Source organism: Helianthus annuus, chromosome 13, assembly GCF_002127325.2.
Source record: "Helianthus annuus cultivar XRQ/B chromosome 13, HanXRQr2.0-SUNRISE, whole genome shotgun sequence".
NCBI classification, from domain to species: Eukaryota; Viridiplantae; Streptophyta; class Magnoliopsida; order Asterales; family Asteraceae; genus Helianthus; species Helianthus annuus.
Genome location: NC_035445.2, coordinates 141879508 through 141894666, shown reverse-complemented (window position 1 = coordinate 141894666; position 15159 = coordinate 141879508). Strand labels below are relative to the sequence as shown.

General features: G+C 34.2%; 1 protein-coding gene across 1 annotated transcript; it reads left to right on the top strand.

Moving 5' to 3' along the window:
- The first annotated feature begins 12003 nt into the window (after positions 1 to 12003).
- On the top strand, positions 12004 to 12519 carry LOC110901855 (acidic leucine-rich nuclear phosphoprotein 32 family member B-like). Its single transcript, XM_022148626.1, has one exon. The coding sequence runs from the start codon at positions 12004 to 12006 to the stop codon at positions 12517 to 12519; it is 516 nt and encodes a 171-aa protein (XP_022004318.1).
- The last annotated feature ends 2640 nt before the right edge of the window (positions 12520 to 15159 follow it).

Below are 15159 nucleotides of genomic sequence, written 5' to 3'. Positions count from 1 at the left end.
GATGTGATTTTTTAATTGGTTTTCATTATTGATATGTTAATAAATAAGAAATTCACCATAATCACGTTAAAATCAATTGTTAATTCGTCAAACCGGCTAATATGCGTCTTAACCCTATCAGTAGAAATAATATAAGTTAATTAACCAACTAAAACCAATAAACATAAGTGTGCATCCAATCGCATTGATTAGAGATATGATTTGTGATTGTTAGGGTTTGTATATTCGTTGTTTAATGGTCTTGAACACTCATTAACAAGGGTTCTTCTATTTATTCGTGTCTAGTGGATTCTAGGTTTTCGGTCCATCAACTTAGAACTAGCTTCACATCTAGAAGGTTTTCAAAGTGTTTCCTTTACAATTCTATAGTTTTGTGATTAAGGATCTTAAGTTAGACTCGTTTCTATCTAGAACTTCATTCACAGTCTGATTGCGCATCATAGATCGGTCTTTAGGCTTTTGAGTGTGGGTCACATTCTTAGTTGTCTAATCACTATAGGATTCATCCTCTTTAACAAGAGGGTAGCCAGGTCTTTTCATGGTCCTCTATATATATATATAGGGTTAGGGTAAAATGAAAACTTCTACGAGTTGTGAGAACTTAGAGAACTCGGTCTTACAAAAGTTTTTTTCAAAAAAAAAATTCTTACCAAAATTCCTGGAAAAAATCAAAATTTCCAACAAAAAAAATAGTTTTTGTTGATTTACACCACCGTAAAAAAACACTTACAGCGGGTGTAAATGCCGATTCATGTTGATGTCAATAGCTTTATACAGCAACGAAAAAAAGCCTGAAAACGTTGCTCCGAATTTTTTTTACAGCTGTGTTTGTAACATATTAATCTACGTGTGTGCAAAAAAGGTGGCAAAACTCGCATGGAAAGTTTGAGTTCTCTAAGTTCTCGCACCTTAAGGGGATTTTCTCATGATCCTATATATATAGGGCAATTATAGAGGAAAATCCCCTTTGAATTAAAAAAACTCAATGGATGGACCACATGTTGCCACGTGTTACAACCTTTTTTCAAGATTCTAACATGTAAAAACTTTTGTCAGGAGAGAGAAAGTTAATATGTTACGCCTCTTTCGCCATTTATGTAGATGTAACATCACATTGTTACACTTTTTTTTCAACAGCAATTTTTTTAGGTTTTATGTAGTGTAACATTTTCGAACTTAAAATTTACGAGTTTTCAATGTGTAGTGCATGTAAAAAACATGTTACATGTTTTATAGAAAACAATTAGTGTAATACACAAGCATGTTACATGTTAGTGTGTTAGACAAAAAAGTGAAAAAACAAAAAACTGTTACACGTACTTTTGTCAGTCTGTAACATGTTTCTGAAAAGTTACTTTATGTAGCATGCAGTTTCAACCATAGGATTTCTAAATCGATGGTGGTAGGGGTGCTAAACTGGTCGTGTTCGCGGTTGACGAGTTCAACCCGACTAGAACTCAAAAATTTTAGACGAACCCAAAAATGACCCATTCAACCTGAATTTTTTTACCTTTTTATTGTTTTTCCACAAAATAATATATTAAATTTAAAATTTCCCAATAAAACACAAATGTATAAAACGAGTAGGATTCCCGCGCTTCGCGGCGGGCTTACGGTCGGCTTCAACTCGATTCGTTAAAGTATCAACACCGTATCGGCTCGGTTCTTATAGCAACCAAAAGAGATACACCCAAAAGGATATCTTCACATGTTTTATATTGATCGAAAACTATAAAAACAAATACCAATACTACTATTTAGTCGGGGCATCAGTTCGGTCACTAGCACTCGCTATAGCTTACGGTACTAAAAATACTCTATTGCCAATACAACTTTATTTTCAATTAGTTTGTACCGTCACGTCGAGAAAATCATAAAAACGAATACAATAATGATACCGATATAATCCGAAGAGTATGGTTCGGTTCTTCACGGCATAGAACAAAAAAATCAACTACATTTACCTATTCGATTAAAATTTTTATCGAATCGTATTTAAATTAAGCATGTCGCAACGGTATATTCAAAATTTTATATCTTGCAACTCATGATAACAAAAAAAAAGGTAAACGGTCTAATTGTATACAAAAAACTCAATGAATTTTATATCCTCATGTTGAGAAAACTATAAAACCAATTATAATGCTGGTATCGATGTTCGCTCGAATAAAAATATTAACGGATCGTTGATAAAAAATAAACACGTCGCACTGATATATTCGATACTTTAGTAAATGTCATATTATATTACTCAAATAATGAAAGAGTAAATAACTAATAGGGGATGGTTCAAATGAAAACCACTTTTATTGTGAAAACTCGAAAACTAACTAAAAAAAGCCTAAAAAACACACAAAATTTTTTTTTTCAATTTTTTTAATAAAAAATCGCTGGGTTTTATATATAAAAAAAATTTTTCAAAAAAAAAATTTTTTTTGTAGTACACATGTGTAGTACACATACACATGTGTAGTATTACACATGTGCACTACACAAATTTTTTTTTATAAAATTTTTTTCTTTTTTTTTTTTGAAAATTTTTTTATATAAAAAGACCTGCGAAATTTGGTTTGCAAAAAAAAATTGTATGTTTTTTAGGCTTTTTTTAGTTAGTTTTCGAGTTTTCACAATAACTAGTGGTTTTCATGTGAACCTTCCCCATAACTAATAAAACATCATATATATTGCTTAAATAAAAAAAAATTAAACGATATCATTTTATATTATTGTGTACAACTAGGTTTTAAATAAAATTTATCTCTAAAAATAGATAAAGATAAGCACATCATAATTGCATACTTGGAATTTTATAAAATATTGTATTTTTTTAGATGATAAGCGAAAAACGAAGTCTATCCAAAAGAAATTGCAACAATAAAAAATATTATAATATTTATATTAAAAATAATCAAATAAATAAAAGAAAAAACAAAAAGTATTAGATGACTCTACTAACAATTCAATTTAAAATAAAATAATTAAGAAAAAGAAAACTAAAGTATGCTATTGGTTCAAATGGACTAATTAGAATAACCAATAATAAACAAATAAAAAGCACTGTACAAGTCCTTTGAAAATGTAAGGTATAGAAATAAAATTACAATTAAATTGTAAGATCTTATGTAAATTTCTTTTTTTAAGTTACAATTATGGCATAAAATACACAATAATTTAATTTATGACACAAAACATATCAAACATATCGTAAAAAAATAATATAATATAAATGGGTTAAATGGGACAACCCATCAACCCGACCGGGTTGACCCGAACCTGACTTGTTTAGCTAAACAGGTTCGAAGGTTCAACTCGAAACTGCCTCGAACCCGTTTAGACTAAACTCAAACCCATGAATTTCATGTTAGGTTTGGGTCATTTTTCGGGTTATATCAGAAGTTCACAGCCCTAGATTGTGGAGGAGATTGAATTTCATGAGTTTTTTGAACTCATAAGGGTTTTCTTATGAGGGTGGAGGTTTGGAGTTGGGTTATGATGTTTAAGTTTTTTCTTATTAATGCACATGTGTAGTACCATTTATTTATTTTATTTTTTGAAAAAAAGTTTTCTTATACATTAAAAATAGCGAAATTTTACAGAAAATAAAAAAAAAAATTGGTGGGGTTTGATAGTTTTTTTTTTTTAATTTTCTCATTTAAACTAGTTTCTCATTAGGGTTAGGTTCATTTGTGAACAACCCATTGATTGTGAACATTAGTGAACTAATCCTAGCCCTTGATTATCAATACACAAGTGTAAATCAATGGCCAGAATTTGATAATGAAAATATACTAGTGTATTTTACGATTTGATGATGTAGATCAATAGTCAGGATTTGTTTACTCAGTTCACAAATACACTAGTATTAACTCTAGAACCCCACCCTATATGTACATATTACTTTATTTATAATTATACAAGATATAACCACATTTTTTTATCTATAATTTTTTGAAGATCCTATAAAATAAATCTTATTTATCTAAATCAATGAAAGCATAAAAAACAATTAGAATTTTTGTATAAGGATGAGTGGATTTTTTTAAACTCTCCTCACATCTTTTAACTTAAAAACCAAGGGAGTTAATAATCCTATATGGTAAAATTTTATTCTTACATGGTGTATACGGGCCGTATAAGGTTATACGGCCCGTATAGAATAAAGTGTCACAACCTTTGTCAGTTCATCTTATTCTATACGGGCCGTATAACATTATACGGCTCGTATACACGATGTGAAAATAAACTTTGCTTGTATACAATGTATACGATAGATTTATATGGGCCGTATACATCGGATTTCCTTTCTTTGGAGTTAATATTCACACATTAGGGTTTCGCTTTCCTACTTTTTAAGATTCACGTACAAATTTGTGTCTATACATGCATTCAATTCCCTCACATCATTACAAATTCTCAAGACATGAAATAAGATCAAGTTTACTTTGCAATCGGTATGTGTTCATCATTTGCAAATGGGTTTATTTTGTGAGGTTTTATCCAGAGTTTGTTGGGATGTTTGTAGCTAGGGTTCAGAATGCTTGAAGTTTTATTATAAACATTTTTGTTGAAATGTATCATCTTTTGGGTCAAGTGAAGCAATGAATGGAGGAATATATTTTTACTTATTTTATATTTAATATATGAAGCATATTATATAAGTTTTAGATGGCGTTTGTAAGGTTTAATTGCCTTGTGTAACTTTGATTGACATCTATCATTACCTTTTCACCCAGGCGACACACCACCAGTACTAGTCACCTTAACTCAAACTTTTCATCATCTCTTCCTCACCATTATCTTACAAAAAAACACTAATGGAGGATCTCCATCGTTATTATTCACTTACACCGGTACCTACGGAGGTTATGTGGGTTCACTTGTCGGGGAGGATTACTGCAGGTGGTATGTGTTCAGAGCGAAAGTTCCCATGGCGTCTAAACCCTTGAAACGGTGGCTATGGAAACGGTTGCTATGGAAATGGTGGCTTTGGAAATGGGGGGCTATGGGAATGGTGATTACAGAAGCTATCAACTCGGGGATGGGTACAGAAACCACCAAAGGGACAATGGATATGGTAACAACTACCAAGGCGGCAGGGGACCTGGTAACTACCACCCACAACGGTTCTCTAATTTCGGATCAGCGTTGTTTATCAGCAGTCATTACTTCTTATTGTTTATGTTATTTGCTTTTATATATGGTGTTACTCAAACCATGGCATCTAAACCCTTGAATCCCAACGCTTCTCCTTACATTCCTCATCATGTTTTGATAAGTTGTAATGATGTGAGTGAATTAAATGCATGTATGTACATATTCGCTCTGAATACATACCGACTGCAAAGTTACTAGTTAATCTTAAAAAGTTAAAACCTTCCTTTTCCTTCAATTTCCATAACATTCTCCCCACATGAACCTTCATCATCACCCAAATTCTTAACAGACCCAGAAGAGCGAGCTGGGAAAACTTTTACAAGGAACGTATAACTCGATATTAGAACATCGTTGATAAATACAAGATGGAGGAATTCGTGGATTTAGGTTGGCTATGATGTCTATTTGGTCATCTTTCCAAACTGCAACACACGAATACATGGTTCCCAGGTCAATGCTGATTGCTGGTGGATGTAGTTGTTCGGTTTTTGTAGTCGTTGGTTATGATCTTATTTGATGTTTCGACAATTTGTAATGATGAAAAGTTTGAGTTAATGAAAAGTTTGATCATATTTGATGTTCCGACACTTTGTAATGATGAAAAGTTTGAGTTAAGGTGACTAGTTGATAAACATGAAGCAAAAGAAAAATACGTTCGATCTTATTTGATGTTCCGACAATTTGTTTTCCGACAGAAGATTGTTGATTTTTCGGTGGACGAAGGTGAAGAGTGTGGGTGAAATGGTGTGTGTGGATGGGTGGGTGGGTATATATGTGTAACAAAAGAGGGTTGAGTTGTTTCATGGTTCATGGACATTAATTAATGTTGAAATCTTTTGCACTATGTTTAATTCCATATATGAAAAATGATCTTTTGCACTAGTTCTCGAAGAATCTCGTTCCATACTCTTTGTTTCTCTAGTTCTTCTTCAAAATAATAATAAAAAAGTTGGTGAAATTGAGTAACAAAGTAAAGTTAGTGATCGCATACCGATGACGGGGTGGTCGGAAAAGTATGTATGCTGATGTTGGTGCTTATAAATTGTTCAGAAAGTGAAGTCCATTGGGTTTAAAAGTGGTGAAGCAGAATAGGGTTCCGGCGGTAGGGTAATGTGATCGGTGAGTTTAATTTGAATTTAAAAGGAGGACGACGCATGGCAGAAGAAGATAAATGGTGGTGATACAGTGATTTTCAATAATGTAGGATTGTAGTTGGACACTCATGTTAAAGTAATCATAGATGTCAATGATAGATGTCAATTAAAGTTACACAAGGTAGCTAAACCTTACAACCACCATCTAAAAACTTATATAATATGCTTCATATATTAAACATAAAATAAGTAAAATATATTCCTGCATTCATAGCTTCACTTGACCCAAAAGATGATATCTTTCACCAAAAAGTTTATAATAAAACTTCAAGCATTCTAAACTGTAGCTACAAACAACCCAACAAACTCCGGATACTGAAAACCTTCAGCAATCATACTCTCTGTACTCTCACAACCCACCATCGTCGCCACCCAACAAACTCCGGATACTGAATATATAATATGCTTCATATATTAAACATAAAATAAGTAAAATATATTCCTCCATTCATTGCTTCACTTGACCCAAAAGATGATAACTTTCACCAAAAATTATAATAAAACTTCAAGTATTCTGAACCCTAGCTACAAACAACCCAAAAAACTCTGGATACTAAAAACCTTCAGCAATCATACTCTCTGTACTCTCACAACCCACCGTCGTCGCCAACCAACAAACTCTGGATACCGAAAAATCTATCTAAAGAATTACTAAAACTTATTAAACGGTTGTTCGGTTTTACAAACAAAAAAAAGTTATATACGGGTCGTATAACATTATACAGTCCGTATACAGATCTTAAAAACCCAAAACCTCACAAAAAAAAACACATTTGGTCGTATAACATTATATTGCCCATATACAATTTGTATACGGCTCGTATAATGTTATACGACCCGTATACATGTAAAACAAAAAAAAACATTCCACTTCATTTATTTCTGTGCAACAACATTCTATAGGGGCCGTATAAGGTTATACAACCTGTATACACCTAGGAATGTGAAAATAAGATTATAGGGGTGTGGGAATAGGATGGGCTAAAACCAATCATAGATTGTCACCTCACACCTTAGTTTTCCTCGGACTTTCTTAAATTCTCCTAAACCTTTTTTTAAACAACTAATGTAAATTAAACAAATAAGATTAAGGGTAAATTACTTTTTGAGTCCTTGTATTTTAGGGGTTTTAACAACTTGAGTCCAAAACAAAATGTTTAACGCCCTGAGTCCCCATAGCCATTTTCTTTAACCATTTGAGTCCAATTTTCTGATGTCTGTTAAATGGGCTATTAATCCCCCCTCCCCCATGTGCAATCCACGTGAGGGGTATTTTCGTCCATTCCTGTTTATATCCCTTAAATGCTCCTGTATTTATCTCACCAACCAATATTAAACCCTATGTTTACCCCCAAATGTTACACTCGTAATTCCACTGAAAAAAATTCCATCCCGTTGATTATCATCTACAATCGAACGGAGAGCAATGGTGAACCTTTACGACATCTCAACGTGGTGTGTTTGTGGTTCTACACAGCATTTTGATCTGTATGTGGAGTATGGTAAGCAACTGAGAACCCAAATGTCATCTATTAACATGAAAATTTTTACACTAATTCCACCTCTGTTTTACTTCATTTCAGCTGGTGAGCCTACAATGTTCAGCACTCACATTTTTCATGGTAGGGAGTTTATTGTTAAACCCGTGTTGAAGTATGTAAAAGGTAAAAGCAACCATATTGATTACATAGATGCTGATGAATTCTCAGTTGTTAAGTTTAATATGATGTTTAAGATGTTGCATTATCCAGAGGATGAAGTTGTGTATTACCATTATAGGGTTCCGGATAAAAGTTTAGATGAAGGTATTAGGGCTTTAGGGACTGATCAGGATGTGATAGATATGTGTCAATGATGTGATAGATATGTGTCAATATGTTGGTAGGATTAGAGAGATTGAGGTGTATGTTGAACATTGGACGACAAAACTTGACACATATTTTCTTTCACCTAAAGCAACATCAAATGTAGTACTTGAAGAAATTGATCAAGATGGCCCATCAGTTGGGAATGTTCCTGTTCGTCCTAGAGCTAAACCTAGAGCATGTGTTAGAAGACTTGCACTAGAGTGGTTGTAACATCTCGTAAAATCGTGTCTAATTATGTGAAGACACGTGTCCTAAACCCAAAACATGTAAAAGTTTGAGTTAGAAGAACTAAAGTTGACAAACAGTGAAAAGATGTATGCGGAGGGACTAAAAGTGTCAACATGCTAAACTTATGCCTCTGATTGACCACACACGATGTTCGTATTCTGAAACAAGTGAATTATTGGACATGAGAAGCCATTTGTGAAAACAATTGAAAGTTTACAAGACATAGGGGTTAAATGTGTCAACATGTTAATTCTTACCTCTGAGTGACCTTTTAACGAACCCGGGGCTTCGTAATGTTTGATTATACTCCCGAGAAAACGTGATAATAAATTTACGAGGTTTCGGTATCACTTGGTGATAATTGCAAAAGATTTTAAGAATAAGGGTTAAAAGCGTCAATGAAAGAAACTAGTGTATTCGGGTGACCTTTAACCAAACAAAAGCCTAACAGTGTTTATTTAAACCCTAAAGATCATTAAAAACTAACTTTGGGGGCCACGAATGCCAAAAGTGAAGGTTAAAGGAAGTTCTAAAGGACTAGGGACTGAAACTGCCAAACTTGAAACTTGTTTAACCTGATCTAAGGAGAGTCGCGGCCAACGTAAACTTCCCTTATCTTTTTCGCGGCCCGCAAGAAACTGCCTAGTAACAAAAAACTGGCAGATGCATGTTTCAGCCTTGTTACCCACACAAACCGACATTGCATGCCTGAAACTCGAAACTGGGGATCATTTGATGGTATTTACTGACACTAGGACACCTGGAATGATCTGAGAATGATCAAAAACACCTGGATTAATCCTAGAACTTCTTGAATTAGTATAAATAGGTACCTTTGGTGAACACTTGAAATTGCACCTTTCAAAAATCATCTCTTCTCACTTCTCTGATGTTCCTGATCAAAAAGGAAGCTCCTTCTAGTTTAATCTTCGAGCTAGGACCCTTTGTAAGTGTCCTTAGCCACTCTAGTTCGGTTTTTATGTGTTTAAAGACTGAAAGTCAAAGTTGCCGCAAAACGGCTTTGACCTTCGGTTTAGACCTAAATGGTCCAGCCATTGTTCGAGGCGAATATGGCTACGTGATCATAATTAGGTAGATGTTAATCCCTCAAAAGGCCACCTCCTAATTATCACGTTTATTTAGTTAATTATCGGGTCAAAGTAATTAATCAAAAAGTCAAACTAGTCAGATTTTCAAATAATAATCAAAATTGATAATGTAGAGTTTATGAATCAAATTTTGTCACTTAAATAACTTGGTAAATATTATTAAAACATGTCTAAACATGTTCAATCCGACAATTCTAAGTTTAAGCCCGGTTCGCAACCGAAAGTCGCAAAAGCTTGACTTTTTCTTTGACTTTCAGTTCTGACCCAATTAAACTTAATTTCTTTATGTTTTAAGCTTCCATTGTGACCATATAATGTTGTAGTATAACCCTCTGAGGTTATATTACATGGTCACTTAGTAATCTGAATTATATGCATTGTTTCTGTTATTATGCTTAATCTTGACTAATATGCCCTTATGATCAAAAATTAAGATTTTCAAATAAATGAGCATGCAAATAACTTAGGTACTGATTTATAAACATGTCTAAAATATTTTGACACTACATTCTGGTCACAAATTAATGTTATGCAATTTATCGTAAATTTAGCTTTTACAAAGACTAAATTACCCTTTAATGCATAAATCATGCTTAAACATAATTTTTGACACAAAACTCTTAACCTACTGTTATGATATCATTTTTAGGAGTTTTTGGAATAATGGGTCAGATTAGATACTGACCTTAACATTGAGTTCTTGTATAATAAAATGTAATTTACATATGATTAACGTTCAAAACCTTTTCCTACTAATCTAATATGAAAAATAAAATATTTTGACCATCCAAGGCTTGTCAAAATCTCAGAATCACATAAACTTTGCAAATAACATCAATTATCGACTTTTACGCTAATTAAGTGCATAGTATGGTTTAAAACCATATCTAGCACCCAAGACTTATTACCTACTGAAATTATAAAAGATTTTTAATATTTTTATAGTAGGTATAAGTCATGAACTCAGAATTCCAATTATGACCTTAAAAGCATATGTGAAATGACCAAAATGCCCTTTCGGAGCATAGTTTGGCCATAAATGGTAAACCACACATATGTATGATATCCTACTGTTATAACATCATAAAATAAATATTTTTACATAATGTTTTTGACCAGAACATCAGTTTACTTTTAAACCTCTTTTATAAATCTTAAAATGACCAAAATGCCCTTACGTGGCTTAATTCGATTTTAAATTGTTTTTGGGCATATATGTTAACATCTTACTGATGTCTTAACATATTTTAGACATAATAATATATGGGACTTGTATATGGTGCTTTCGGTTACCCGTTATGCTTATATGCGTTCAGTTGAGTTTATGTAACTAGTTTACATGAATTAACTGAAACGGGTTTAACCTTATCATCTAAACTTCAAAATCCAGAATGTGTTTAGTTTACCCATATTATACAAGTATTCAAACTTGTCGGGTCTAAATCACATTCCATTCCGGTCTCCACTTAATCTAGCGTTTCGAACCGTAAAGTATCTTTAAAACTAACTGATCTAAGTCTTTGACTTAAATAAGACCCGTTAGTATCCTAATAGGTTAATAAACCTTCCATACAGATTAAGTAGCTTCGGTAGAACATGTTTGCATAAGGTCTTAGGAATTATACGGCTGAGTAGCATCCTTACACAACTAGCTCAGGTAAATACTTTTAACTTATTTTCCCTATACGGGCTTGGGATACGATAAATTATTACCGCTTGGTCGGGTATGAGATCATTTAATCGGATTGTGATTTAATAAATCTGCATAACCCGTTTTAATCTGTATTGTTTGATAACATAAACATTGGGGGTTAACGACCGTGTCCTGGATATCCTCGGCTCATTTAAATTATTAATGGCCACGACCTATGCACGAGGTGTAGGCATACACCTGACAGATGCAAATGCTAAATATTAAATAACCCACATGTTGGGGATAACTCCTTTGTGGGTTTTATAAGTGGTGAGTCGGTTAATCATGACCGGCTTCCAAACCGGCCCCAATTGTTTGACAACATGTAAATCTGTATACAAGAGTTTAATAAAGATTGTCCCAAGTTATAAATGATTTTGTGCCATGTGCGCCTAAACCATTTTTCATAAATTCTTTTCAAATGAGTCTGTTAATTGTATTTACCAGTGAAAACTGACGTATTTTCCAAAGACTAAGTGACAGGTACCTCTCGAAACTAGGCTGGAGCTACTTTGTGTCAATTAAGAGGAATCTTGCAAATCCTTAGATGCCTGAAGTTTGTTAAACTCAGTTTTATGTATTTGATTTTATGGTCCGCCTGTGGATCTCTATTACAATCAGTCTGTATATTCTTTTGTTTTGAACTTTCGGACACTGTGGATTGTAATAGTAATTAATCTACCAAGCCTTCCGTTGTGCTATCATTGTGTTAATTATCTATGATGATATCAACTACATCACGATACTCCCCACCGGGCCCACCGAAAATATGTGGAAATATCGAGGTGTGACAGTGGATGGATGAAAGTGGCCCATTAGTTGATACCCAAAATGGCAATAATATAGAATCATGTGTGAATGGTGTAAATGAGGGGAATGACTTAGAAGGTGGTATTGACTTAGGTGTGAATGTTGTAAATGACTTAGAAGGTGGCATTGACTTAGGTGAGAATGATGTAAATGATGAGCAGTTTAAAGATAGTGAACAACAAGATGAGCAGGTTAATGAAAATGCAAAAGATAGTGAACAACAAGATGATCAGGTTAATGAAAATGCACAACAAGATGAGCAGTTTAATGATAATACAATTGATGATACTGAGGAAGAGTCTTTGCAGTTTACTGATGATGAAGAGGATTCTGATAATCCGAATTACAGGATGGAACATGAGGCACCTCATACGGATGAGGATGATGACCAAAGAATGCATGAAGGTAACAATCATAGGAAAAACAATAATGATGATGGTGATGAGTTAGATTACAATATTGATAAATACAATGAGATTCAAGAACTTGAAGTGGATATGTAGGCATTTAGAGCAGTTGTTGAACTAAAAGATAATGATGTAGAAAATTAGAATAATGAAGAAAATCAGAATGATGAAGAACAAAATGAAGAGGAACCCAATGTGATAGACCTTGAAGATTTTGAAAGTGCTGATGAAAATGACCCTCCATTAAAGAAGGGTCTGAAGAAGATAAGAAAGAGGAGAAAGGGGGTCAGGGGTGGAAGAGGGTCATTCTATGTTGGGTAGTTGTTTAGTAATATAGAAGAAATGAAGTTGCTGGTTAAAAACAGGTTAAAAACATGCATTGGATACCAGAAGGCAATTGGTTATTAGAAGGAATGATAATAGAAGATTTAGGGTGGTTTGTCATGGTGTCAATCCTGATTTAGAAGGAATGCAACCACAAGGGCAATTTGGGAATTTTTCAGATTTTAGTGGGCCCACCCAAAAAGTAGGGGAATCTTCAATAGGGCGGGTTGATGCATTAAATAATTCCAACCCTAATTCCAACCAACCAAAAAAGATTAGGTTTCCAATGCCCACATGTGAGTGGGTTCTTCATGTTTCCAGATCTCATGATCGTCTACCATGGTGTGTAAAAACTTTTCTCGATAATCATACTTGTTTAAAAACAAGAAAGGTTAGGTTATACACTGTCTCGGCTGTAGTAAGAGAAGTGGAGAGCATATTAGGTTCCAACCCAGGAATTCCACCATTGGCACTTCAAGACCACTTGGAGAAGAAAAACCAGATTTAATTAAGTTTGCAGAAGACATTCAGGGCAAAGGTTATGGCTTTACACAGAATAGAAGGTGATTTCAAAGCTCAATATTCTATTTTAATGGAGTATTGTGAAGAGCTCATTAGATCCAATCCTAGCACAACAGTTAAAATAGATGTGGAAAGTGAGTGCAACCCTTCTAGTCCAACAAGACAGCTCAAGCGAATTTACATATGTTTGGGTACTCTCAAAGAAGGGTTCAAGCTTAATGGGAGGCAGATTTTAGGATTAGATGGGTGTTTCATGAAGGGCCCATTCCCTGGGTAAGTATTGTCAGCTGTTGGAGTTGATTCAAATAACAGGATATATTCTGTTGCATACTCAATAGTGGAGGCTGAAACTAAAAGCTCTTGGGAATGGTTCTCTGGGAAGCTTGGAGATGACTTAGGTCTTGATCATGTAACACCTCGTAAAATCATACCCAATAAAATAAAGACACGTGTCATGTGAGACAAACATGTCAGGAACCCGGATCAAATAAGGATGTATGGTAGGATTGAAAAGGGCGTCATGTTATTAAAATACCTCTGAACGACCCAAGGGTGACATGTTATTAAAATACCTCTGAACGACCCAAGTGATAAATCCCAAGACCTTAAATCATTATAATAAACATCTGATATATTAGCCGGTTGTTTCTAAATAAATAAAATTCCATTTTTATGGAAATTGGATTCTTAAAATATTACTACAATGATTAGAAAATTTGCAATACTTGATTAAAGGAATTGAACTTGAGCTAAGCATGCATTCTTGAGAATTCCGTCATTCCAAAGTTTTCCATAAAGATCCAAAATGTAAAAGTTCATGCAAGGCATGCAAAGGCCTGCCCATGTGGTCCCTTACTGCAGAGAAATCATGAGAATTCGGACACTACAACTTTGCATGGTCAAAATTTGGAAGTTTGTAAAATTTTTGAATTCTGGTCATCGGTTACGGACCGTGTGGCTGTAAGCTTACGGTCCGCAAGGATTGGTTACGGATCGCAACCAGTTAAGCATACTGTCCGCAAGAATCATGTCTGGGCGCATCAGACCATGGTCGGTTACGGACTGCGACCACCTAAGCTTACGGCCCGTAAGAGATGGATACGGACCGCAAGGAGTTTGGCTTACGGTCCGTAAGCCTGTCGCTGGCAGCAGAAAATGGACAGCTGCCTGTTCAGCCAGTTCCACCGCCTTATTTAGGTGGTATTCGAATTCAGGGGCTTGATAGGCAGTATACAGCATCATAGAGACACCTGGGATGATCTTGTAACAATCATAGACTTCCTTGGCAAGATCTTGTGACATTTAGTTCACTATATAAGTAGAAGAAGTTGTGAACTTTGGGACTTGCTTATTCAAACTCAACTTCAAGCATTCTCTAGAGCTCTTCTGATCAGCAACTATCTTCCCTTAAGTCCCTAATCATATTTAAGACCATTGTAAGTGTTCCTAATCATTCTTAATTAAGTTTAGCTTAGTTAATTAGCTAAAAGTCAAACCATCGTAATTAAGGTTTGACTTCGAGATTAAGCTATAATTATTCAGTCAAATCTCGAATTAAAAATACCTATAAGTAGGTAATTATGTGGTAATAAACCCTTAAAAGGGTATTCTCAGATTCCCACTCTAACTGTGTCAATTGTCGGGTCAATGCTTACCTTAAATAGTCAACAGAATGCTTAATTCCAAATTAATACATAATTACCAATATAGGATTCATGCAACCTATTTTGTCATTAAAATAACTTGGTAATTAATATAAGAACATGTCAAAACATGTTCAACTCGAAAATTTTCAGTTTAGGCTCGGTTTGGAACCGAAAGTCGCATAGTTTGACTTATGCTTTGACTTTCAGTTCTGACCCGTTTAAGCTAAGTTTAGGATTGCCTTAG